At 46.1% G+C, this 27,056-nt stretch overlaps 1 protein-coding gene and 1 pseudogene across 1 annotated transcript in view; one reads left to right on the top strand and one right to left on the bottom strand.

Annotated features, from left to right (window-relative positions):
- The window catches only part of FLNA (filamin A), a 91,055-nt gene that overhangs the window by 57,963 nt on the left and 6,036 nt on the right, over positions 1-27,056 (top strand). The window contains exons 26-43 of the mRNA XM_066614369.1: positions 158-328; positions 424-547; positions 1,682-1,838; positions 4,466-4,655; positions 4,886-4,909; positions 8,459-8,706; positions 12,473-12,580; positions 15,656-15,746; positions 16,395-16,535; positions 16,638-16,766; positions 17,190-17,363; positions 17,449-17,610; positions 17,727-17,930; positions 20,317-20,469; positions 21,234-21,356; positions 23,881-24,147; positions 25,295-25,432; positions 26,936-27,051. Of these exons, the coding sequence (XP_066470466.1) occupies positions 158-328; positions 424-547; positions 1,682-1,838; positions 4,466-4,655; positions 4,886-4,909; positions 8,459-8,706; positions 12,473-12,580; positions 15,656-15,746; positions 16,395-16,535; positions 16,638-16,766; positions 17,190-17,363; positions 17,449-17,610; positions 17,727-17,930; positions 20,317-20,469; positions 21,234-21,356; positions 23,881-24,147; positions 25,295-25,432; positions 26,936-27,051 (2,720 nt within the window). The remainder of the gene's footprint in view (positions 1-157; positions 329-423; positions 548-1,681; positions 1,839-4,465; positions 4,656-4,885; positions 4,910-8,458; positions 8,707-12,472; positions 12,581-15,655; positions 15,747-16,394; positions 16,536-16,637; positions 16,767-17,189; positions 17,364-17,448; positions 17,611-17,726; positions 17,931-20,316; positions 20,470-21,233; positions 21,357-23,880; positions 24,148-25,294; positions 25,433-26,935; positions 27,052-27,056) is intronic.
- Positions 21,718-21,840, bottom strand: LOC136642472 (5S ribosomal RNA; annotated as a pseudogene).

Genomic DNA, 27,056 nt, shown 5'->3' with positions numbered 1-27,056 from the left:
AGTGGCCCTGGCTGGGAATTTTTTTTTTTTCCAACTGTATATTGAAATGACTTAAGTGAGGACTTGCTGTATACACTCAGCTTGGCAAAGCTGAAGACTTAACCCAGGACCCTGTTAGGGTTTTGGAGCTCAAATTCCAACCTCTTCTCCTCTGCAGGTAGCCCATTCAAAGTGCCGGTAAGTGATGTGGTGGACTCATCCAAGGTTAAGTGTTCAGGCCCTGGTCTGACTCCAGGCATTGTCCGAGCCAATGTGCCCCAATCCTTCACTGTGGACACCAGCAAGGCAGGTGTGGCACCCCTGCAGGTCAAAGTTCAGGGCCCCAAAGGTAAGTATGCACAAGCACTCCCCCCACCACCACCCATTCACCTGTCCTGCTGTCTGGGACTTGGCTCTTCCTTACCTATTACAATTTTTTGACAGGGTTGGTTGAGCCAGTAGATATTGTGGACAATGCTGATGGAACTCAGACTGCAAGCTACGTGCCAAGCCGAGAGGGCCCATACAGCATTGCTGTGCACTATGGTGATGAGGAGGTGCCCCGCAGGTATGGCACATAGGTCAGAGAGTTTGGAATGGCTAGAGTTTGTAGAGCCTGCTTAAGCCTGTGGGAACACACAGTAGGCATATTGAACCTTGGCAATCGTAAGCAGGATTCCAATTGTCACCACCACAAAGTTAACCAAAAGGGGGGTGGGCAGGGCAGCAGTGTTTTGAGTACTGTCTAGCCACTGGATAGCTGACCTTCTAAAAGTGTGTGCTAAGATGGGGGTGGGCAGGCTTCTGTAACCCTAAAGGGAGATCTTAAGCCTTGTATTCCGCAGTAGTAATGCACGTTGGTACAACGCAAAGTGAGGTTTCCATAGTCCTAAAGAGCCTACATAATCGGAGTTCAGTGCCTCTTGATTAACCAAGAGTAAGGTCCACTGGAGTTTGTCAATCTTACTGTTCAAGAATGCTCTGTACAGATATGTTTTGCATTGCAATATTTCAGTCAACAACTGACAGCATATACGCTGGCAGTTGCTTCCCCTCTAACTACCACACATCTAACAAAGTCTCCTGCACCGGTTACCATTTTCTCCTCCTGATCTCTGAAGCAGAACTGCTGAACTCCTGTTGTCTGGAGCAGGCAAACGTTCTGAGTGCAATTCTTTGATCTCCAAGATATGCAGAAGTGAGGTGCATACCTCCTCTTGCTGCTTGTCGCCACGTTCTTCAACTGCGGGGCTGCTTAATGACAGATTCACTTAAAGGGGATCAGAGAATGCAAACCTGTACAGCACATTAATCCCCACGGAACTGTCTAATAGATAAACTTGGGCACTAAGCCCAGTTAAGTGCAAGGAACCTTTGACACCTTTTAGCCCTCAGTTAGCAAAATTGGATAAGCAGTCATCTAAGATTAGAACGAAATGAGCATTGGACTCAGTGGTACAGAAAGCCCACTTCCCCACTTAGCAGCTCAGCTGAGGCTGCTGTTCCTGCCAAGGAACTTCATTGCAGCTGCATGTACAGAATACTTGCAAAGCATCTGCCATTCACATTTTTGCATAAGGGGAAACGAGTGATTGTTAGGGGAGACAACAGTGCACCCTGAAACTGAAAGCTTAGTACTTTGATTTCTTATGACCAGTTCAGATGTCAGCATGGCACTAATCTCTTTCCTTTTCCTTCCTAGCCCATTTAAAGTTAAGGTTCTACCCACACATGATGCCAGCAAGGTGAAGGCCAGTGGTCCAGGGTTGAACACAACAGGAGTGCCAGCCAGTCTGCCAGTAGAATTTACAATTGATGCCAAGGATGCTGGCGAGGGCCTTCTCGCTGTCCAGATCACAGTACGTAGAAGCTGTGTTGAGGCATTTGAGGCTTCAGAAAATGTATGTAGTGAGTGTTCTGGGGCAGATGGGTGAATCCTCATGGGAGCATTAATGGGGGGAAGGGGAGGGGCCAGATTCCACCCAAAGGTCCATGCAGGGTAGAAACTCCTGACCATTGCAACTTAAGGAACCATAGAGCAGGTGAGATGGAAAGTTACCCAAGGAGTAACTGTTCTCTTGCTATAAAACTCTACAACCATTGGGAAGAACTATTTTTTTTTCTCTTGTAACTGCTCTGTGGTAGTGTCTGTTGGATAGTAGGAGTCTCCCTGGTTATGATGGCCAGTTGCCTGGGAGGGTGGAGTTCTTGCCACCTTGTGCTTGGTGGTGGGGGAAGAGTCAATTTTTCAAAGTGGAAGAATTTTACACAGTTTATAAAACTTCCTGTAGCTGCTGATGCCTTTTGAAGCAGATTTGCCTCTTGGTTACTAACTTGGTGACAGTCTGTGTTGGGTTCTGAGTATCTTTTGATACAGGACTGGAGACCTGTAGTATTGGTGGAACATGAGCTCAGGTTGGGTGTGAAATATATCCTAAGATGTATTTGTACAAGTAAGCAGTGCTGTCTGAGTTGGGTTATCCCAGTATGACTATAACATAAGATGGAACTTATATTAGCTAAAGTAGCGGTGACAAGGCAATGTAATACAGGTTGATACTCATTATTCGCAGGTTCCTTTCCAAGCACTCACGTGGATGGCAAAAAACACATTATAGCAAATCAGTTTAAAAAACAAAGTTTCTTTGCTCCAGTGGTTTAAAAACAGCCTTGCTGACCTTTTCCACAGTTAAGATAAGAGTCATTAAGAAGACAATCCATCAATCATTTGTGCTTAGAGAGCTTAGAAAGGCGCTTCACTCAGCCCCTCCCTTCACCAATGCATATTAATCACCTTTCTTTCATGTGCTCAGGGGGAAGGGAGGGGTCTGCTGGAGAGAGAAGGATTGATGGATTGTCAACCAGCTGCCCCCCCTCTCTCATTAAGGAGGCTATTGTTAAAGGACTGTCCAGTTCTTAAAACTGATTTTAAAGGGATGCATTTTTCCCCTTCTCCAGGGATCAGCACATTCCTTCTCATTTGCAGGGGCCATTCATATTGAGTCAAATCCGTGTATAAAAAATCTGTGTATAAATAGGCTGGACCTGTAGATGTTTTAATGAATCAGCCTTGTTTCAACATTTGAACATACTGTAGATGCTCGCCTATAGTATGTAAAATTTTTGCCAAGTAATCCAGCTCCAGTTTGCCTTATCTCCAGGTCAGTCAGAGGGCAGAGCCTTTCAACTCTGAACAGTTTCATTTTAACCTTCATTAGAAGCAATGTAGAGATTAGTTTCTATAGAAACTTTTCTGGGAAATTCCAGCCAAAATTCACCTTTTATTCTCCTCTGTTCCATTTTGCAAATACTTTTTGCAGCCTGGTTGTGTTTTGCATTTAGCAGAGATCTGTTTTTTTCAACACCAGCATGGGATCCTCCTTTCCATTTGAAGCAAACTCCCAGTCTACAATTCAATACACCATTACTTAAGAATAACACCCATGGAAAGCAGTGGGTCTACTTCTGAGTAAAAAGGGTTGCAAATATATGCAGCCGCATCTCTCTGCTGTGAATTGAATTGCACACTCCCAGTTATGTGTTATGGATTGTATGTTGTACGTAGAGCTTCTGGCTTAACATACCAGACACCTTAAAGGTGGATTTGATTCCTGGTTCTCCTGCAGTGGTTGCCAACCTTTTCCACTTGCATACAAGTCCTCATCTCCTCTATATGAAAGCCCAGACTTCATGTATTTATCACAGTGTTTTCTCTTTTTATCTGTTTGAAGAACAGAAGACTCTGCCTTTGCACTGTTTTGCACCAGAAGTGTGCTGAGAAATTCTGGGTGATTGATCACTTTCCATATTATGTTTCAGTTTTTTTACTGTACTGGTTTTCAATTCATAGATGAATTGATGACCAAAAACTAGCTATTGGTGGGGCTTTCACAGCCAACTACCTACCTTCCTTCCTGCCTTGCTGGCCCTGCAAAGCATTCTGGAGCACGACCTGCCTTTTTCTGCCATTATGCCATTCTTTTTCAAGTACCCCTAAAGGTCCTGTTGAGTGCCCCTGGGAGTACATGAATCCCAGGCTGGGAACCACTGTTCTACTGGTATGTTGTTTACAGTGCACGGATATTGTTTACAAAAAGGTGGTGAAGACCAGAATTTTAAAAACATTAACATGTATCTTTTGATCATTTACTATGTTTTTAATAAATTAGAGACTGTACAGTTCTTAGGTAACAATTAGTAGTTATTTTTCAGGATCTGGTCTCGGGTAAAATCAATCAAAACTATAGTCAGACACCCCTCTAAGGTTAACCCCTGACTTATCCAAGGGTCATAGAAAATTCCATGATTTTTTTCTCAAAACCTACCCTCGACTTATCTGTGAGATTGACTTATGGGCCAGTGTCTGCGGTGGTTCAAATGTTTTGAGAATTATCTGGGAGCAACTGAGGTTTGATTTGCTTCCACTGGCATTGTCCAAAGTGTTTGTTGATCTTCTACACCCCTTCCGGGCTTGTGTTTTGGTCAGGATCCTGAGGGCAAACCAAAAAAAGCCACAATCCGGGACAACCAAGATGGCACCTACACGGTCTCGTATGTTCCAGACATGACTGGCCGTTATACCATCCTTATCAAGTATGGCGGGGATGAGATTCCTTATTCACCATACCGTATCCGTGCTCTGCCCACAGGCGATGCCAGCAAGTGTACAGTAACAGGTGAGAGTACCCGGTGAGGGTTTTGGGATGTTGGATGGTGAGCAAGCCACGCTGAAACAATGCCACGCCCCCACACAGACTGCTTTTGCCGGGCACATCCGGCCACACTGCTCATCCACTCTGGGGAGGGTAACGCCATGTTGTGTGTGTTCCTGTTTTTTAATTGTGCACTGTTCTGTGTGATTCTTGTCTCACTCTGATTACCCTTGCTCTTTGCCCTTTCACCTCAGTGTCGATTGGAGGTCATGGGCTAGGTAAGCAGCTTGCTTAGTGGCTTCCTGCAGTATGCTTGCCTGTTGCTCGCCCTGCAACCTTTTCCCTTGCATGGTCCCACACTTGCATTAGATTCCACCTCTGCTTAAGAGTGAAAAGGAAGATATGAATGAATGAGGAGAGGACAAGTCCATCTCTCTGGTTTGGGGTTTCATTAAGAGCTGCTTTGAGTCTTACAAATACCTGTGCAAAAACTAGGACTGTTAAGCAATAGGAGGCTGATTGTGGAGTCACTAATGTACACATTCATACTGCTAAAGCCTCAACAGAGGTGCCTTAAACTTGATGGAAGATGTTATAAGGAAAGGCTTTTTCAGGCCACTTCTTGCCACAACACCACCTCTGAATAAAGTAGCTTGAGACAAGTGAGCCTGTCCTTGTATTCCAGCCCCACTGACAATTGGCTAAAACTTTAGGTACAGCTGCAACTTTCAAAACCAATTACTAAAGTCTGACTTTCAGAGGGTTAATGTGCTGCTGTTTAATTTTGAGAAATAGGAGGTGAACTATATTATACTAGCCAGTTGCAACCAGTTCTGCGTTCTCAGGAATGCAACCTTAAGTGGTACATATGAAGACTTTGAGTCATGCATGGATTCATCTTGCCCAGTACAGTCTACTTAGCAGTCAGTGACTCTCCAGGATCTCTGGCAAGAGGTTGCAACTTACTAGCTGCAAGACTTCTGAAAGCAAAAATGTCTGGAGCCTCTTTGTATGTAAGCGCTGAGCTGTGGGCCCTGTCTTGCCAAACCTATACTTCAGTAAGTTCAGTGAATGCTTCTGCTGGTAGAGTGGAATTGCTTGTTAAGGCAGAGAATGGAAATCTCATTCAAAATACTCCAGCTTTGATAACTGCAGTGAAGCAAGCAAGAAGGTGGATCTAAGTGCTGGGGTGCTGCAGCATGACTATTGTGGTATGTCCTTCCTCCCCTCAATCCTTTGCTTCCTTCTGCAGTGCTTTTGGAAGCCTCTCTTGCTGGGTTTGCACAATGGGGGTGTGTATGTCAGCTTGCAATCGAGAAATGGATGCATGTTTCTTAACTCCAGAGGAAAGGCTTTTCCTCTCCTAGCAGGGATGTTACAAGCATTGTGGTGGCTTGGGTGATCCTTTAAAACTGCAAAAGTTCTGTTACCTGGTCACTCTCTACCCCAAGTGTTGGTCCCCAGTTCATGAGCCTACTTCATTGACCAATTCTGTGAAAGAAGCATGTTTATTATGGTGATCACTCTGAAGCTTCAGACAAGAGAAACAATTCTGTTGCCTTGGGCAGTGATTTTCAGTTGGTGTTCCATAAATGGATCTGCAGATGTGCTGTGGAAGTTTGGGGGAGGACCTTTGGGGGATGTGAGCTCCCTGTCCAGTAGCGTACTGTCTTGTAAGTTGTCAAAACTGACAACTGAAAATGTAAGCATCTTCTCAGTGTGTCATGAGATGAATGTTGAAAATCACTGCCTTTGGGCATCTGGGTTATCTTGCTTCAAACAAAGGCAAGAGGAATTGCCCCATTGTCCTCTTAGGCCAGAGCTTTTCAAACTGGGGTGTTGAGACACCCCAGCCAGAGAGCCCTGGCCACTTTCCCCTTAAAGGTCAAGGGCAGGGGGGAGGCAGCAACACGATCCCCAGGTTTGCATCACTAAGGGGGCTGCAGGGACTGGGATGCACTCACCAGTCCCTGCAGCAGCCTGTCGGGGGTGCGGGGAGTCCTGCGCAAGTGTCTGCAGGGCTACCTGCAGCTTAAAAAGTGAAAGCGCAGTGATTGCGCTCCATTTCTGGTTTTGTGGAGGCGGGGCGTGATCGCTCCACCTTCACTTTAAGTCCTAGGGAGCCCTGCAGAAGGGCTCCCCGCACCCCTGACAGTCTGCTGCAGGACTGGTGAGTGCATCCCAGTCACTGCAGCCCCCTTAGCAATGTGATCCTGGGGATTGCGTTGCTGCCTCCCCCCCCCCCCCGCCCCTGTAGGAACTTACTGCAGTTCAAACTCTCCCTGAGAGTTTGGAAACAGCTGTCTTAGGCTGAGAGGAGCAATGAGTTGCAGATTCACTCTGGGCCCAGCCCAACACATACTCTCCTTATCATTATTGTTTCACAGGCAAGCGCCGCTTGAAGCATGATAACTCTGGAATCAAATATGGCAGCCTATCAATCCAGGTTTGCCCCAATAATGGTTCAGAATAAAGAACCCAATTTTCTAAACTTCAATAGAGAATTGATTATGGATAGGAGAAGGGTTTCCTGAATTAGGAGAGGGCCCCTAGTTATATCCTGGCTAAATCTGTGGCATTTACTTGGTGGAAAACCTAAGTAAGGGCAAACTGGAGCTGCTATAGACAGGCTCTCTGTCTGTTGAGTACTAGTTGAAGCCATGGCAACTCAAGAGCATCCTCGCTTGCAGCCTGAGAATTCACTGTTGGAAATCCACAGACGGCTCACAGAATCCCCAATTCCTAGGCTTCCTTGAAGGGATACTTGATAAATAACAAGTCTCTAATGCAGACATGTGCTCTGGCTTTATGTATATCTCCTACTTCCTTTAGCTGTGAAGCTGGGGATTTTTTCCATGGGAACTAGCTCTTATGAAACCCTGGCACACCCCCAGTTGCCCAAGGCTGTAACATCCCTGGTTTTATGAACACAAAGTCTCTTGCTGGGTTCTAATCATAGTGTTGGTTGCTGTAATTCCCGCTTGCTTTAGTCTTCTAATGTGATGCTGTCTGACCAGTTGCTTGGGATGAGAGTAGTTGGGTTTGCTCGAGCTTCCAGCCTCTAAGAGAGGGGTGGGTAACCTGCAGCCAAGGAGTTCCTGGCTGATTCCTGCAGCCAGACATGAGGACTTCCTGTCCGTAGATCCTCTTTGATGCACCAAAGCTGTGTGTTTGCTTAGCAGCCTAATGGGGCGCTCCAACACAAACAGCATTGGAGGCTTGCCAGTGTTTTCACTCCTGTGCACCTCGACTGTTGCCTTCTTTGCATGAGCAGGTTGGGAGTGCACCTCTGAGGTGCATGGGAGGAGGACTCTGCCAAATCCTATGCCTGGAGCTCAGCTTATGTGGGTTGCTACTCAGAGGATGCTGGCCCTTTGGACTTTGCTCTGTTGAAAAACTAGTGGCTGACTTGGATCTCCAAGGATAATGGGAGCCTGAAATTGAAGTGTCTTTTGGAATAACCGTGACTGTGCAGATTGCAGCATCTATGAAAGCGGTCCCCTGAGGAAAGCAAAGTGAGGAGGGACCCTGTGTGTGTGACTGACCCAAGTCTGAACAGTCCACTGGAAAGCACTGCATTCTCAGAATGGGTCATTCACACAAACCGTTCACTAGGTGATGCTGCAGTCCACTAATGCCTCTGATTACCTAGTGAAACAGGCTGGGCTTTAATGTAGGTTTACATAGGCTGGTATATGAGGCTGGGGGATTGGAGAGACCACTGAATGAGCTCCCCTTACCTGCTGTGCATGATGGTGGGGTGTGGGGGAAGAGAGGAAGGGGGAGGGTTGGTTGGGATCAAGTTCTCCATTCCCCCTCCCTGCCAGGAACTGGTATCGGCCCAACCATCCAGATTGGAGAAGAGACGGTGATCACTGTGGACGCCAAGGCTGCTGGGAAGGGCAAAGTGACTTGCACAGTGTGTACACCAGATGGCACAGAGGTGGATGTGGATGTGGTGGAAAATGAAGACGGCACCTTTGACATCTTCTACACAGCACCCCAGCCAGGAAAATATGTAATATGTGTGCGCTTTGGAGGAGAGCATATCCCCAACAGTCCTTTCCAGGTCATGGTGAGTCTCAGTGTGGCAAGGGAAAAATTTGAGGTGTGTATTGTGGCTTCCTAGAGGCCTGGTTTAAGGCCAGGGGTTGATGCCATGGGAGGCTGTGGTAAATGGTGACTTATGCAGCTGTTCCGAAACTTTTTGGATATGGGAAAGCAAGTCAGTCATTCTTGGGGTGATTCTGCTAATTAACATCAAAATGAGAGTTGCTGGGGTTTGAGTCATGCCAGTTGGGCTAGCAGCTCAGATATGTGGTGGCTGGAGGTTAGTGGATGCTTGCATTGGACACAGCTGCTCCTGCCTATTCATTCAGAATGCTCTTCAGAGGAATATCCAAGTTAAAGGTCACGTGACCTTTTTAAAAAAAACAAGAAAAGATCACCAACTCTCCTTTTCTGTTGCCCTGTCCAAAAGAACAGAGGTGCAGAAGAAGGTACCTTGACTCATGTCTCCCAGTCCCACCAACAGATTGGCAGCTCTGTGGTAACAGTGGCTTAGGAGGAAGGTAGTGGTGGCAGAGGCTGTTCTGGAGTCCCTGCCAGCAGTAATCTGTTAGCCTTGCAGTATCGGCATTGCCTGCTATTTCCCCTGTAAAATGTGGGGATGTGGCTGGACTAAGTAATGGGGGTGGGGGGTGGGGAGTCTGCCTCTGCATACCAGAACTGACTCTGACTTGCCAGCAGCTTAGTCCTGATGTTTAAAAACCTGAGGCAGCCCCTATTTTCTCCCCTAATTCAAACTCTAGGCCAATGTTTTCTCTGTTATCTCCTGCTGTACCACTTTGCATGGTCCACTTATTGGAAGTACCACCAGAAGTAACTGGTGATGTCATCGCTAGTTACTTCTGGTTTGAAAGACTAGACGCAACATGACAAACACCAGTAAGATGCTCAGGGTGGATAGGAGGGCTTTATAGAGCACATGAAAAGCATGCTTTGGAGCTCTGCTCACCAAACCAAACCTACTACCAATGTATGTTGCGTCACATTGCTGGTCTCGCTGCTGGACGGCAGATGTCCGGGAGTCCCACAAATACAGTATTTGAGCTGTTCTGACTCTTCACCAAATGTCCTCCAGTTACCTTATTGTTGGGGGAGGAGGCCCCCTCACCAAGCTGTTTTCTGAACATGGAACAACAGCTGTGAACCTGGAAGAACAAACAATGCTTCAAGCACATGATGGTCATGTAATTACAAACATGAAGGATACATAAAACGCTTTTGTATATGAAAATACTCAAGCGTAGTGTTGTATCACATTGTGTAGGATACAAACACAAAGTAACGGTTCATGATGTCTAAACTGTTTGGCATTAAGGTAGACCAAAAAGACCTGGAGCAAAAATGTAATGGAATACAAAACAAGGGCATCCAATAGCATTCCCATTTTGATAAGATCTCTTCAGCAATGTTAATGTCAGACAAGAAGTCAGTCCAGCATTCCCAGTTCATTGGGGTACAGGTTGTTGGAACCATACAGCATCAGTGAATTGAGGAAGCTGGGTCAATTCAAAACCTTGGATTGAGGCAGCATGCAGTTTGGCATGGCAGTAATCTGTGACTGGAAAGTCATTTAGTGCAACAAGTTAGTCCACTTGCTTTTCTGTTTTCTCATCACCTGTGGAAAGTAAAGTGACTGTGAACTGTATGTTTCTGAGTTCGGGTTTTTGGCATGAATACATATGAAAGTCTGTCAGAACCTCCTTGCTGCAGATGAATCTGCAGGTTAGCAGGACTGCTTTTAAAGAACTCTGATCCCAAAATCAATTCTGAAATGTGACCCTTTGCTAAGAGGAAACTGTGCTAAAAGGAAACTGTAGCAGGAGCAAAATCAGGGGGATCAGGAGCTGTACTCCATACTGAATCTATATGGCTACTCTTCAAGAGGCCTGCTCAAACTCTATTCCAACATCAGATTTCATCAGATGTTACTATGTGGCTTTGCTCTCAGCCTTGACGGCTAGACACTTGTTCTTATAACTGTCTGCCCCAGTCCTCCCCTCCATCTGTTCATCTGCAATAGAATTGTGGGAAAAAGCCACTGGTAAAATGGGAGTCTGTACCCCTTATGTAGAGGGTGACTGAATTACAGTTAGAGGTGATGGAATTGCATTTTTAAATGTCTACCCCCCACAAGGTAAACTTAGTAAGCTAGCACTGTAGGCTTATCTATAAAACCTTTGCAGAGCTGCTGTCACAAGTTCCATCCCCTCATTCTGCATAATGTTTAACATGGAAACCAATATAGGTTTCATATTTGAATTGCAAATGGAGCCCTCTTAAACATCAACCCCTTTAATTGTATTTGTGTTTCAAATGCCCATGGCTGAAAGCAAGCAAGCAACCCCCAAAGCTACATGCAACTTGTCTTCCAACATGTGACTCATGGATTGGCTTTCATAATTTGAGGCTTCCTGTTCAAATGTTAGTCACAGTTTCCAGGTTTGAACACAAAAGGAGTTCTCTGGCTCGTTGCAGAGGGGTGGGGCAGGTACCAAGGGCAGTATTCCTTTACTTGCTTGTTCCTAACATATCTGAAGACAATACCAGCAAACGAATTGCATGCCAGGGAAGTTTGACTGAATGGAAAACATTAAACTGATAATTTTCAAGCATGGGAAGATAATTTAATTGGCAAACTAGGGCTGCCTGAAGTAGAGCATCTTCTCTGCCACTTCAGTTTATTTAAATGAACTGAATTGGCAGAGGAGATGCTCTACTTCCCTAGTTTGCTAGTCACATTCAACAACTGGGCTTATTGTCATGAGTGCTCTTCCATGATCTTTTGCTATCTGCAGTGTGGTTTGGATAATGCCCTAGGGAAGAGTATGCCTAACTATGGAGGCTAATGGAGAGCCACTGCAGTTTACCCAAGGGAATAGATAAAATGAGATCAAAATTATTTGTTGAGCAGTGAGTCCCCACTGGAGTTGCCAGGAATTGGGGTGAAAAACACTAAATATAGCCAGGCATTTTTAGCAGTGCATTTGTCCTTGTGGTTCCTTGTGCAGAAGGAGAAACCCCATTCTAAGCCTACACATTGCATTCCTCAGCCTCCTCTGCCCCAGAACATAAGCTGGCACTCAGCTGTGGAAGTGTACATATTGAAATGAGATCACTTTGTGCTGGTGAACAATACTGGTTTTTTGGTTGTGTGTTGTTGCTACATTCCAGTGGTAGAGTATAACTGGGATTGCAGGAACTGTTTTGGGATGGGTGAAAATAGACTGCTCTTGCTAAGCCTAGTGATTGGGTACCAGGGTTACAAATAGTATATATTCCATCTATCATCTCTAGACTTAACTCCCTTAGAGTCTAAGCTTACAGCTCTTGTACAATCAAGTTTCTAGATCTGATGATTCTAGCACTTTGATTAGTTTGATATTTTTGAGAACTCTGGAAAAGAGTCCTCCTTACTGTAAAAATTAAAAAAATACTGCTGGAAAAGCACATTACAATTGCATCTTTAGCACACAATGGTATGGAGGGGGGGAATCTGCGAGATCTGTATGACTTTTGCCCTTGACTGGTTAAGACTAGATTTTTCTGTACAATGATCGTGCATTCAATTGCTTTTTACCAAAGGACTTAACTTGTCCCAGAAGGATAGTAGTAAACTTATCTCCACTGGGTGGTTGTATGGCTAGTATGGCTTGCTAGTAAGTACAACCCACTATTGTGTTAAATCTGACCTGGAAGCACTGTGGTGGTATCTTGGCCTTGAGCTGGCCCCTCCTGCAGTTCATTCTAACATTCTTGCCACGTTCCTGCTACAGGCCCTGGATGGTGAGCGCACGACCCCCCAACAGATGGCCCAGCCGATGCGTGCCCCACCCTACGCATATCCACCTGGTGCACAGCAGCCCTGGGGACCAGCCGTAACAGTTCAGTTTCTTGGTGGAAAAGCTAGCCCAGGACATTCTGGGTGGGGAAGCCACCCTATGGAATTCAGTAGCCTGCTTTGCACTGTCTGGCACTGCTTGGGGCTGGGTTGCTTCTCAAGGTCACAAGATCAGAGATTCCCCCTCCTCCTGTGTGTGGGCCCCTTCTGTACTGGCCAGATGAAAGACTTGGCACCCATGGAGGCCCCTGCTTGTAGAGCCTGAGGCTGGGTTGGAATGACCCCTGGAAACACAAGTTCTTCCAGCCAGGTGCCAATTCTATTCCTCTTCTGCCATAAGGTCGCGTTGAAAATTCAACAGGGTACACTGGCTCCCCAAGTTATGGACGACAGTGTTGCCACATGCATGCAGATGCAGTACGTCCTTTGTGGTGCTTATGCACAGGTGTGAAAATTCTGGGCCTAGCTATTTCGAGGTACATGTGTTCCAGCTTGGTACAGACCTCTGGAAGAGAACCAGCACATATAAACAATACAGGATCAGTATTCAGAGATCTTTTGGGGACAGAAGCATTCTGTCTAGAGTTTAAAAGGATCTTTTTTGGAAGTCCAGAAAAATTAAATTGCTGACAAATTTTTAATAGTCTGATTTAAAAACCAATGCAGAGTGTCAGTTTGCAGGCATAGTAGGCAAGCTGTACGTCTTGTAAGCTTAGATGTGTGGCTCACCAGAGATGGTATCTTCCCCTGCCTCCCCTTTTCCAAAGGTTCTAAGTATAGTGGAGGAAGCAGCAGAAATTAAATGGTATAGAGCGGGGGTCTCCAAACCCTGGCCTGGGGGTCAGATGCGGCCCGCAGCAAGCCTCTTTCCAACCCGCAGCCAACTTCTTGTCCCCTGAAAGTCTCTGGCCCACTCAACTGAACATGACCAGAACTGTGCTCTGATTGTGTCTGGAGGGTGTTCTGAGGGCCAGAGAGGTTGAGTGAATGAGCCCATTCATTCATTTATTCACTCATCTAAGTTCCATCTCTTATTTATTTAAATTTTATGTTTAAATTTTTTTTCCGGCCCTCCACACCACGCCAGGTATTTGATGTGGCCCTCTGGCCAAAAAGTTTGGAGACCCCTGATATAGAGGGAATCTATTCCTCAAGTTGGAACAAACTATGTGATCTAGGGCCATAACATATGATGCAACACTGTTGCTAGAATAGCTAAGAGTCATTAGCCATTTCACAAGCCTATTAAGGGCTCTGAACGAAGGATTAAATTACTGTAATATCATGCAGCAGTGATATTACATATTAAATAGGTCTTTAGCTTTGTGATTATTTTGGAAGAGGGCTTGCTGTTTTATGGCATACACTCATGCTTGTCTCAGGTGAATAGGCTTCAAAACCTTGTTTACCCAGAATCGACATGCACACACGAAATTGTACACGCACAATTTCTTTGCCCTACTGTCAAAGGAAGCTCCTGTTTTACTATCACTTTTCACTGTTGTACTCCTTTGGCCAACCCAGGTTTATTGGGTGATCTTTGCACAGTAATGCAGAAGCCAGGAATTATATTGAATCTTCCACAGTCTTTCAAAATCTTATGCAGAGGGCTCTAGTGGGGGTGGGGGAGTAGATTTAGTAATTGCTTGTTCTGCCCAAACAATGAAGTGGAAGAATCACAAGGGTGACTGACCCTTGTGGGTTGGGGAGGGTTGAGAAATAAGCAGTTTCTGCAGTCTTTTCCCCAGCACTCTTCTTCCTTGTCCTCCCACTTGCTTTAGTGCTAATGCAATTGGGCTGCTTTCAGAAATAAATTTCAAGCTTCTGTCTCTTTCCCTTGCTTTGCCGTTGCCCCTGAATTCCAGGTGGGAAGAGACCCTCCAGAATGTGTAGGGATTTGGGCTTTTCCCAGGGTGTCTGTGTTTGAGGTTGCATCCCTCCATCTGTTGATGCTGGGAGGGGGGCCATCTTGCTTTGTTTGTCGTCCTTGTCAATTCCCCTGCTGCTGGGAACTGCAGTGTCCTATCCCAGTCAGAAAGCTAAGTTCATCTTTCTTAGGAGGTACAATAAGCTTTCCCCCCCTCCCAATGGAAAATGGGTGTGACTACTATAAGCCAAACACAGTGCAGGAGTGGGGAGGGGTCTTACCCAACTATTGAAAAAACTTTTGGACCAAACTAGTTGTCTGCATTTATTGGGGTTATGGAACTGTAATCCTAATAAATGAAGCCCAATTTTAGAGCAGCCAGTACCTGGCATATAAGGCAACACAGCACATATACTGGTGGGTAGCGTAAATCTTATCTGCAGTGTGCCCTGTACATGGTGGCTTTCATTAATAATGTCCTGCCACAGTCCTACACTTTTGGCTTTTGTCCCTAGGAATAATGCAACTCTGCAAAGGGCAGCTGCATTGGGTCTTGGTACCACCCAGATTGAACTGCACATAGACAGCAATGCTGTTAGGAACTGAAGAGCAGCTTTCAGTGCTACAACAAAAACTAGCTGGTAGTTTAACAGGCAGCCTTGTGCATCCAGCTGGCAAATACTTTCTATAATGTATGAAACTGAACTGGCTGTCATCTTTGAGGACCAGAGATGCGCAGTTACATAACACATTTGTCTTAATAGCTTCCTGGATTGGAAATGGACTCACAATCAGGTTCTGAATTAAGAGTTCTAAAACATGGCAATAACAGAACCTGTTCCAAAATCTGCTAGGTGTTGAGACTCTGCTGAAATATCCAACGAAATCCACCTCTAGAATCTGGCATTTTACCTAGTCCAAAATTGACTGAAACCTTCCAGCCTTATTTATTGTGAAAATGACCCCTGCAAATCTAAAAACTTTAAATATTGAAGAGAAGTAGGGTTCATCTAAATTCATCTTCAACTATTTTGGTGGCTTGTAAACCCTTGGCCCTTGTCCTTCCTTCCTCCCAGACTTGCCAGTACCTAAGGGCTCTAAACGCCCAGTGGCCTCTTGGGCCCTGTCTTTGTCTGCTCCATGTTCCATTGCTGCTGTTATGGATTTGTCATTTCTTCCCATCTCTCTCTGTCTTGTCTGGCCTCCTGAAACAAATTCTCAGTAAGTCTCTGGGTTGCTTCTGTTTTCCAGGCAACGGATCGTCCTGTGAACGGGTTGGATGCTGGACTGCGGCCCTTTGACTTGGTCATCCCCTTCACCATAAAGAAAGGAGAGATCACAGGTAATGGGATGGGCTGTGGTTGGAGTTACTTGGGACTACTTAGGCATGTAGACTAGGTTTAAGCCTAGAGTTAGAAGGGCTTGTAGCCTTGACTGTATATGCAGCAATATTCAGCTTCCTAATGTCCACTCTAATCTTTTAAAGCAAGTTCTAGCCCTTGTGGTTCTGAATATGTGTTGGGAAGCGTGGATCACTGTCTGCTGGGCTTGCAGGTGGAGTCTTGGTGCTCCTCACTCTGACTTGTAGAAACAGACTTTGCATAACCTTTGCTAACTGGGCAGAGGCACCTTTCAAAGTGGTGTCCTTTTTAGCAGGGGGAGATCAACTGTGTCAACTACTCCTGTTGAAAAGCAGTACTGTATATATTCTAAATAATAAACTCTACACAGCCTATAAAAACTTATCCTCCTCAAGATTGGAAGGTTTTGGAAAACTTAGCCTCAAGGTATAAGGAACTGTGAACCTTTTCCTATACAGAGTCCTAAATACCTTATAGCTATTTCTGCAACAGTCCTAGGGAATTTCAGGACTGTGCTCACCCAGTGAGCTGGAAAAGCAGGGAATCTAGCCATTCTACTTGCAAAGGATAGGGGCTTGCTACACTGGTGGACTCTGTTGGTCAAAATGTTGCCTGTTGTCTCCTTTTAGGTGAGGTGCGTATGCCCTCAGGCAAGGTGGCAAAACCAGACATCACGGACAATAAGGATGGCACAGTGACAGTTCGCTATGCCCCCACAGAGGCGGGTTTGCATGAGATGGACATCCGTTATGACAGTATGCACATCCCAGGTAACACTTGCAAGAGTTTGGGGTTAGGTTTGTTTGCTCACACCTGTCTACTGCTAATTCTGTAGTTTAAAATGACACTGCACATGCCTTTCATCTCTCTAGGTAGTCCATTGCAGTTCTATGTGGACTATGTCAACAGCGGCCATGTGACTGCTTATGGACCAGGACTCATCCATGGGGTGGTCAACAAGCCGGCTGTCTTCACAGTCAATACAAAAGATGCAGGAGAAGGTGAGCTTAGCAGGCAGGATGGCTTGCTGCTAAAATTGCTCCTAATCATACCAATTTGGAAAACGATCACTGCCCAAGGAAAGCTGACTTCTTCCTTTGGGTGCACTTGCATAGAAGTGCAGAAAATGACATGCTCTTCTTTTTGGGGTGGAGATGCAGGAAGTATGTTGGAGCAGCAAGGATGGATTTATGATGGACTGCCTGCTAATGTGTCGGGACAGGGTTGAGTAGGAAGTTCAGCTGCCGTGGAGTGAGGCATTGGTGTCCTGCTTAGCAAAATATGCTAAACAAAACTCTGCTTGGGGTCAGATTTTTTTGGGTTGCCCTTAGTGTGGAATCTTTCAGCACAGAGCAGTGCTCTCGGACTAACAAGTCCTGAGGATTTCAGAAGTAATGGTATTTGAACTTCTGTGCCTATTGCAGGTGGCCTTTCCCTGGCCATTGAAGGCCCCTCAAAGGCTGAGATCAGCTGCACTGATAACCAGGATGGTACTTGTACAGTGTCATATCTTCCTGTTCTGCCTGGTGACTACAATATCCTGGTGAAATACAATGACAAGCACATCCCAGGAAGTCCCTTCACTGCCAAGATTACTGGTGAGTCCTGAGAGGGCCACACTAAGTTGCGGAGGTGAGTGCACTATCTGCAGAAGATCAAACTGAAGAATCAATACTTTTGCAGGAGACGACACAATGCGCATGTCCCATCTCAAAGTTGGCTCTTCTGCTGACATACCTTTGAACATTACTGAGACGGACCTGAGCCAGCTGACTGCCACTGTGATTCCACCTTCTGGCCGTGAGGAGCCTTGCCTACTCAAACGTCTGCGCAATGGACACGTTGGTGAGATGGGAAGACTGCCTCCTCTTTAGTATGACCTGTGCCTGTTGGCAGTCTGCATTTGGGAAAGGAGATGGTAGACTGAAATTAATAAACTCCTTCCTTCTTCCATTTTGCAGGAATTTCCTTTATCCCCAAAGAGATTGGGGAGCACATGGTCAACATCAAGAAGAATGGTCTGCACATCCCCAATAGCCCCATCACAGTGATGATCAGCCAGTCTGAAATAGGGGATGCCAGCCGCGTCAGGGTTTCTGGCCCAGGGCTCAGTGAGGGCCGGACCTTTGAACCTGCAGAGTTCATTATTGACACAAGAGATGCTGGTATGTGGCTGCTCTTGCTAACCACGGTTCCAAAATGTTTGAAGCAGCCATAATAGTTCAGGGTCTGTGTTGCACCTGTGTTGAGGGTCTCTGGTCTAGAGCATTAGGTACAGTGTTCTGGAATGCAAGAATCTCATTTAGGAAGGAAGGGTGGTGTATGTAGGAGGAAGTGGTGGCAACAGAACTAAGAACTGAGGGCTCAGAAGCACATTCTGGTGGCAAGCAGAAGTGTTCCATAGCTTCTAAGCCAAGTATTCATGGAGAAGTCGGTTGCGGGGGTGGGGGGAGAGTCATTTGGAGAAGTAGCTAATTATGCCACTGATGCAATACTCTAGGAATAGCAATACTTGTTTTATCATACACCATTGGTGAGGCTCAAAGAGGTGCTTTTTTTTCCTTTTAAAGGGCAAGCTTTTAAATTTTAAGATCAGCTCTGGTGGATCAGATCAAGGATTCTTCTTGTTTTGTCAAGTATCGGTTTCCATTAGTAGGTGACCATCTCCAGGAAGCTCTTATGGCCAGAAACAGCGCGTGCAGTGCCTAGAAGTTGTTCTCAAACTTTTTAGTACTGCATCCCAGCTTGTCCTTTGCAGAGGGTTATGACACAATGCTCCCTGTAGCCCTGTGGAAGCAACTGGCGGTGACTTCTGGTTTGCAAATGCAACTTCCAGTTTGACTGGAAGTTGCTTTCGCTGAGCTTTCTGGGGCGTATGGCAGCCAGTAGAGTAGGTTTTGGGCCCAGAAGTGGCCTTCAGGGACTCCCAAGAAGACATTGCAGTGCTACTGGGACAATCACTGCCCAGCACATGAGTTCACAACCCATTTCACATTGGGTCATGATCCATTAGCGAGTCATACAGTTGGAAGGGATCTTAAAGGTCATATAGTCCAACCCCCTGCCTGTAGCAGGAAATCCTACTTGAGCAGTGTTTCTCAAGCTGTGGGCCGCAACCTGATAGCTGAGAAGGCAAATGCATGGAGTCCTATAAAAAGTGAAACTCAGCCATATTGTGCGTTTACTCATGAGTAGGCAAACATGCCTTGGTTCATTGCAAAGGGCAGGCTAAGAAGAATTCAATGCCACCAGAATGGTCCCAATCTGATGAACGGAGCCCCCCCAAAAAACCTGTGATGGGAGTCCCTCCCTCCATGCTAATGAATGTATTGAGCCCTATGGGAAGCTAAACTAAGCTTCACATTTGCTTTGACTAGTAAGTAAGCAAACATGCCTTGGCTGGTGTTGAAGGCCAGGCAAAGGGGAATGCATGACCACTAGAACGGTCCTAGTCTGATGAAAGTGGTCAACAAATGCTCCAGAAAGCAGCCCTCCCCCCACTAAAAAGGATAAAAACAGAGGCTTCAGCTGGTTTGTCCTTCTTAGACTTGTTAAACTACGTAGATCCTGATAGTCCAAACTTCTTTCCTCCCCAGCTCCAGTGAGGCCATATTTCCTCTCTTCATCACTCTGGGGTTTTAATGCTGTTTAGAGGACAGTTTTGAAGATCAATCTAGCCCAAACAAAAAGTATGCTGAATTTAAAACTGATTTCATTCCAAATCACACTGAACTGGTTTATACGAACTTAAATTGGGCATTGGGTAGGACTAAAGATCTTACTGATTTTTTTTTGGGGGGGGGTGAGGTTATTGCAGGCAGGATATAGAGAGAATTCACTTGGTGGAACAGGGCTGGCTTCCCCATCTCATCTCCCCTTATTTATTTGTTTTACTTCAATTATTCACAATTATTTATTTTAATTTGCTTGATGATGTCGCTTTCGACCATGGCATCACTTCTGGTGGGTCCTGACAGATTCTCATTCTAAAAGTAGGCCCTGAGCTAAAACAGTTTGAGAACCACTGTCCTAGAGCATCTCCTGCAGGTGTTTATTGAACCTCTGCTTGAAGATCTCCAGTGGAGGAGAATCCACCACCTCCCTCGGCAATCTGTTCTACTGCTGAACCACCCTGTGAGTTGTAACCCACAGTTTAAGAAATGCTGATCTAGAACATAAGAAGCTGTCCTGTATACAGAGTTTGACTCTCTTGGTCTATCTCACTTGGTCTTTCAAAAACTTGACAGGAATCTTTCCTAGCTGTACCTGGAGATGCCAGGGAGCTTTGAGGATTGAACTGGGAGCTTCTACATGCAATCAAGTGCTCCACCACTAAATTATGGACTTGTCCCCAAAAGCCAGAAATGATCTGGAAGATCTTTGGGACAAGTCTCTGGTACCTGCATATTTCTCTGGCTTTCTACCTGGGTATCTGAAGCATAAAAACATTGGCAATATATGCAGGAGTAACTTGCATCATGCGGGTGCTATGGAGATAACCAGTGTCAACGTGTAGAGCCTGTCTTAATGCCAAGCTGCTCCTTTCCTTAGGTTACGGTGGACTGAGTCTGTCCATTGAAGGTCCCAGTAAGGTTGACATCAACACAGAGGACCTAGAAGATGGTACCTGCAAAGTCACTTACTGTCCCACAGAGCCGGGCAATTACATCATCAACATCAAGTTTGCGGACCAGCATGTACCAGGTGCGGGCAGTTGCTTTTGCTGGTGGGTATGTGCCAGAAACTCTAAACAGATAACCTGACTATCAACTCCTGCCTCCTGCTTCTTGGAAGCAGCTGGAATCTAAAAATGAAGGTTGTATCGGTAAGACTACATAACAAAGACTTGTCTTCCAAATTATCTCTTTCAACCACCCTGCCATACTATCAGTCACAGTAGCTAAAAAGTCATAAAGTCCACCTCCACTTCCAGTGCCTCACTCTGGATGAAGTCAAGCACTAGGAATATAAAATTACAGGGGCATTGCTGGCAAGATGCACTTAGGCTTATGTAGAGTCTAAAGGTTTAACAGCACATGTTGTGGCCCACAAAACCCTGCTGTCTCCAGATTTAGAAAGCTAGACCCCAACTATGCAAGGGGGAAACTTTTTCCTGTCCTTTCTGTCGGTTTCTTCAAACCAAGGAGGTGGAGGTGCTCCTATGTCACGGTGGTGGCAGCAGTGGCCACTTCAGATGCTATAGAAGCTGTGGGAGCTAGTGAGCATGGTATATTTTGTGAACCATGGAAAAAATTGTGGGGCTGTAGCAATACTGTAGCAGACCCAGTGCTGGAAGAGCATGGGCTCGGATTGAATTAACCCAGGATGGTGCAGCTGTTATAAGTTTGTTCCCCTTCTTACTGGCTGATCTTCTTAAGCTGCTCAAGGTACCTACCCTTCAACTGCTTCTTCATGTTGACCTAAAAGACATGTATGTCTCTTCTTCCTTCTCCCTTCCCCTGGTCCAGGGAGTCCGTTTTCTGTGAAGGTGACGGGTGAGGGGCGAATGAAGCAGATGATCACACGACGTCGCAAAGCTCCATCAGTTTCTAACATTGGCAGCCAGTGTGACCTCAGCTTGAAAATCCCAGGTCAGTGGCTTGGGTCTGTCTGTGTGTCAAAAACTAACCTAAAAATAATGCTATGGAGAGCTAGTGTACTGCAGATCTCAAAACCTGGTAGAAACCATTGGTCCCTTGTGCCATATTAAAGGTGAGTGCAAGGGCAGGACTGTGTGTCTTCCACATCGTTACACTTGCCTGAAAGCAAGTGGGGAATTCAAGTGCTTATTTACTAAATTTATATACTGTGTATTAGTCTTGTAAAACCACCTTGGATGCTATGCCAGCTGAAATAGTAAACATCGCAGGAGAGAACTGTTGCTGTAGGCTCCTGAAGGCAGGTTCTATGAGTGGTGGTTGGCAACCTTCAGTCTTGAAAGACTATGGTATAAGCCTACAGCACCCGGTATTCCCAGGCGGTCTCCCATCCAAGTACTAACCAGGCCTGACCCTGCTTAGCTTCCAAGATCAGACGAGATCGGGCATGTGCAGGGTAACAGTATGAGTGGTAGGTGCAGGGGATACACCATACCTGGGTCCAGAGTCTAAGGGGGGGGCAAAGGAGGGAGCTGGAAATTTCCTGGCATCTCAAAATGTTTACATTTGTTGTGTGAAGACTAGCATTCACATACTGTGTAAGCCTACATAGTTTTATATATAGTAATTCATAGGAGTTAGGATCCAATGGTCATATGAAATTTCCACTGGAGAAGGAAAGGACCCCAAAGTTGTATCCCCTGATAAAATTCTTCTCAGAGACCCTGCCTAAAGGTACTAGCAGTAATTGAGGCATGAACTCCCCTAGCCTGCACTTTTTCCTTCTGTGGCCCCTTCTTAAGAAGCCTCTGGGAAGGTTGGGGGGCTGCCCCAACAGTCCTCCCAAGTCAGTACTGGTTGCTGTAGGAGCTGATGGTATGAGGTTACTTGGCTTGGCTGCTTCATCTGCTGTCTTCCCTGAGAACGCCTCAATGCAAGCACCAATTTTGGATTGCTGTAAAGCAAACTTAAGCCCTATAGTTATTGAGAACCCATGGTGAACAGGTGACATAACTCTAGAAACCAGAGGTTGAGTTTACCTAGGTATGCAAGGACTATAGTAGAAATGAGATTACGGCCCAAATACAAGGGGACAGGGGACCCTTGGTTGGAACCACATTGGTCTGACCTAGGTTTCATACTCCTTACCACAAGCAAAAATGGTGGGTTGCTTTCAGTATTTCCTCTTATCTGCAAGGTTGTCTCAACCTTGAGATTCGCTAAAGGCAGCCAGAAGCAGTGTTGGTAATGGAGCAAGCAGCGTTCTAAACACTAAATTGCTGGCCTTTCTAGAACTGAAATTCTGTACGAGGAATTCTAGGACTTGCAGTTGTTAAGTGTGTGTCATAGATTTGTTAGATCAGTTGGAGTTCCTAACATCCACATATGCTCAGGAAGTGCTGATAGGAGGAGCCGTTAGACAGCATGAGGGAGGTATGAGCGCAAGAGTATTTAGACACCAAGATCCCAGTGACAGCGGGAGCATGTGGTACTGAGAATTCTTGATGCTCAGAGTTTGGAAGTCTCTGGTGTTCAAAACACAAGATCCCAGTGTCTAAAGGGCATTTCTGAAGAATTTTAAAAATAACATGCATGCTCTATGCCTGTCTTATGTTGGGCTATAAATATGACTTGGGCAGTCAGAAATTTAAGGAGATTAAATAAGGGGAACAAAAAAAGCTAAAAGGCCACCAGTCATTCACTTCTTTCAAAATGAATAAGGGATCATGGAGGCAGATAAACTATGCTTGGGCATGGAGTCAAATGTATAAGTAACTTGGCTGCTCCTAGCCTTTTCTACCCTGTGGTTTAATTAAGAAAAAAAGCAGATACGGATATTTCACACTGGCAGGTATGGAATCCTCCAACCAGGTAAACCTGGCAGACCTTGTGAGACCTCCCCCCCCCCCCAAATGCCCTGCCCAGCTCCAAGTGCTTTTACTCATCATCCACTGCTGTGAGCGGCAATGCAGCTGCCTGGTGGGGGGGGGGGAATGGGGGGCTGCACACCACTTGGAGCTGCTAACACACACCTCATGGGTTGCATGCGGCCCATAGGCTGTGTGTTGGACCAGCCTGGCAATAAAAGTTTGGCATGAACTGCTTTACAGTGTCGTTGGCTTAGTACAGAGTTATATTCTGAAGAAATTGGATCTGGGAAAGTTCTTCAATTTAGTTCTGAACAGATGTAATATAAAGAAGTTTCCTTGAGAGTGGGTGACTGGGAAGATGGATGCAGGGAATTGGAGCAGCTTTGACCAGTGGGTGATTGTATGATTTCAAAACACATGTATGTAGTTGATTGTGAATCTTTCATGATTATTCAGTTCCTACATCCATACATTTCCAGGTGCCAGAGGATGGCACCAGATGGACTGTTCTTAGCCTAAGCTGTGAGTGCAGGCTTCGATCTCTGGCATAGTAGTGCTGATGAATGGCAGGGCAGGAGCAAAAATTGCAGCACTCGATTGCAATGGCTTTCCAATTGATGCCCAGTCTGTTGCCTCTTCCTCCCTAGAAATCAACATCCGGGACATGACTGCCCAGGTGACGAGCCCATCAGGCAAGTCCCACGATGCAGAGATCTTGGAAGCAGAGAACAACACCTACTGCATCCGCTTTGTGCCCACTGAAACAGGCATCCATTCTGTCAGTGTCAAATACAAAGGGCAACATGTGCCTGGAAGCCCCTTCCAGTTTACCGTGGGTCCGCTTGGTGAGGGGGGTGCACACAAGGTCCGGGCAGGCGGCCCTGGTTTGGAAAGAGCAGAGGCTGGTGTGCCAGGTATGTCTGTAGGTTGGAAACACATGAGGGTGTGTTTTGGGGGTGAATGGAAAGGGGGCTTGGCTGCTTGGGAGCAGCACTAGGGAGTAGGCCAGTACTTGTATGCCTTATCAAAAAGTTCAAGGCAAGTCACTTAGATTTTATTGATGGGAAGGGAGTGGGAGAGCAGAGGCAGAGATGTGCTCAATGTCTTGTTTCCTCTCTCCTACCCTCTACCCACAGCCATGTTCAAACTAGGGTAAAAGTGGTACAACAGTTACTGTAACTCCTGTGGGAGACCTCCCATTCATTTTGTCCTGGCCTCTTCCCTTACACAAGTTTGACTTCTAATATTCTCTGGGGAGGGTTGTGCCTTCTGTATGTATTGTATAAAACAATGTGAAATGAGTGACTATTCACATGCCATCAGTCTTTGGCTGTCTCACTGAGGGTGGATTTTCAAGAATCTTGTGACTAGATCAGGGGTGCCCAAATCCCGGCCCTGGGGCCACTTGCGGCCCCCGAGGACTCCCAATGTGGCCCTCAGGGAGACCCTAGTCTCCAATGAGCCTCTGGCCCTCCAGAAACTTGCTGGAGCCCACACTGGCACGACGTAACTGCTCTCAGCGTGATGGCTAACTGTTTGACCTCTCACATGAGCTGTGGGGTGAGGGCTCCCTCCAATGCTTGCTGTTTCACATCTGTGATGCAGCAGCAGCAGCAAAGGAAAGGCCAGCCTTGCTTCATGCAAGGCCTTTTATAGGCCTTGAGCCATTGCAAGACCTTCATTCATTCATATAAGTTCCACCTCTAGTATATTAATTTATGTAAGTTTATTCAAATTTGAAATGTAAATTAATTCTTTTTCCCCCCGGCCCCTGACACAGTGTCGGAGAGATGATGTGGCCCTCCTGCCAAAAACTTTGGACACCCCTGGACTAGATGAATGGGCTCTAGATTTTGGGACGGGAGGGTCAGTTAATTGTGTCTAAATGTGTTTTGTTTTAGAACTGTTGTACATTTCCACTGGGACCATTTTGTCCCAAATTTACCTCTAGGACGGATGTTTATCTGATGGGGGAAGGGAATGAACCTGCCCCCCAGCTGGGTACTTCGCCAAGCTGTGCATGTGTGTGCATCTAACAAGACCATTTGCCTTGTCCTCCAGCCGAGTTTAGCATCTGGACACGGGAGGCAGGCGCTGGTGGTCTCTCCATTGCTGTGGAAGGCCCCAGTAAGGCAGAGATTGCCTTTGAGGACCGGAAGGATGGTTCATGTGGCGTATCCTACATTGTGCATGAACCTGGTAAGTGATTGCCAGGCATTTGGATGCATGTTTCATGATCGGAGGTCCACAGTATAGTTTAAGGAACAGTGGAGAGCTGTGGTTTGGATGTAGGATGGGTCTGCTCTGCACTTGAGGGGAGGGTGTTGTTTCTTCCATATGGAATTTGAATGAGGAGTGGAATTTGGCTAGGATGATGCTGATTGACAACTTTGCATAGATTAGGGTGGTTTGTCTTCTGTGTATGTTTGTAAGATTAGCTTTAGAGGCAGTGGGCAGGGAAGCCACAGAAAGGGCACGTAAAGCCTAGAGGGCAAAGGGCTGAGCTCTAGAGACTCCAAAAGACAGGGCAGCTGGGGAGAATCCTGTGTCCCATGGAATTCAAGGAGCAGGTCCTTTTTCTTGATAAGGGCTGAGAAGAGGGCCTCAAACCTTGGCAACTGAAGAGTATGATTTCAGTGGTGAAGTACATAAGCTATAGACCCCACGTTTGGAGGAGTGGAGAAGGGCAGGAGGAGATGTCAAGATGTTTCTAAGTGGGAGAGAAGCCCCTGAGGAAAGGCTAGCTCAAGAGAGAACCTTGAAACACAAATGTGTCTGGGTGAAAAGCAATGAAAGAGAGCAGTGCTTTGGGAAAAGGTGGTGGCTGCTCCTCGTGGTGGGATAGCCACAAGATTAGAACATGTCTCCTCCTGGGATCAAGGGAGGAATTGTATGTATCGTGCTAAGCAGACCATGACTGGATGTAGCAACCCTTAAACATGGGGCCTGTTCCAAGGATGGGTGCTGGAGAAGCACCCATGTGCGAAAGAGGCAGAGCTTTCTTCTAGCACTATTTGTTGGAAATGGCTCCAGTAAGCAACTCCTTGAATCTGCATGGTAGATGGTTTGTAGGATTCCAACATGCAGAAGATTTCCAGCTACCTGGAGCAGAGTCAGATTTGTCAAGGGACAAGGTTCTGTGGACGAGGCTGACAGATCTCAGGAACAGCTATCTGGAAAGGCATGCTGGATCACACACCACCCCCCTGCAAATTGCAGGATGGCAACTGCAAAGCTATTTTCAAATTTAGGAAATGGGAGCCTTTCAGCAGAGACTTCAAATGTATGGATTGTAATTGGTGTAGCTTGGATGCACTGTGGGAGGGTGGGATGGGATGGGAGGACCCTGGTACTGAGCTACTGCAGTTGTACGCTTGGGCTGTAATGAATACTTGAAGTTTTGCTGGAACTTCAAAAAAGTTTGTGGTGGTAGGTGCTTGACGTAATCACAAGCTACTACTGCATCATTGCTTGTTGTATCTTATTTAATGTGGTAGTTGCAGGTATAAATATTCCAACTCTGAAATCCAGGGAGCAAATCTTTCAGCACAAGTATGTGCTTGTATAGTAGAACTATCTCCCCTTCACTGATGTACTCAGTGCAGTTGATAGTTGCTAAGTTAATCCATAGCTTTGAGTTACTGGGGGAAACATTGCTCCTAACTATACTCCTGTGCTAACTTGCCCCCCTTTCTCTTGCAGGTGACTATGAGGTTTCTGTGAAGTTCAATGATGAGCACATCCCTGACAGCCCCTTTGTGGTACCAGCCACCTCCACCTCGGATGATGCTCGCCAACTCACTGTTTCTAGTCTTCAGGTGAG

Source organism: Tiliqua scincoides, chromosome 2 (assembly GCF_035046505.1).
Source record: "Tiliqua scincoides isolate rTilSci1 chromosome 2, rTilSci1.hap2, whole genome shotgun sequence".
Lineage (NCBI taxonomy): Eukaryota > Metazoa > Chordata > Lepidosauria > Squamata > Scincidae > Tiliqua > Tiliqua scincoides.
Note: the sequence above shows the minus strand (reverse complement) of the source record. Positions and strands in the feature narration are given on the sequence as shown.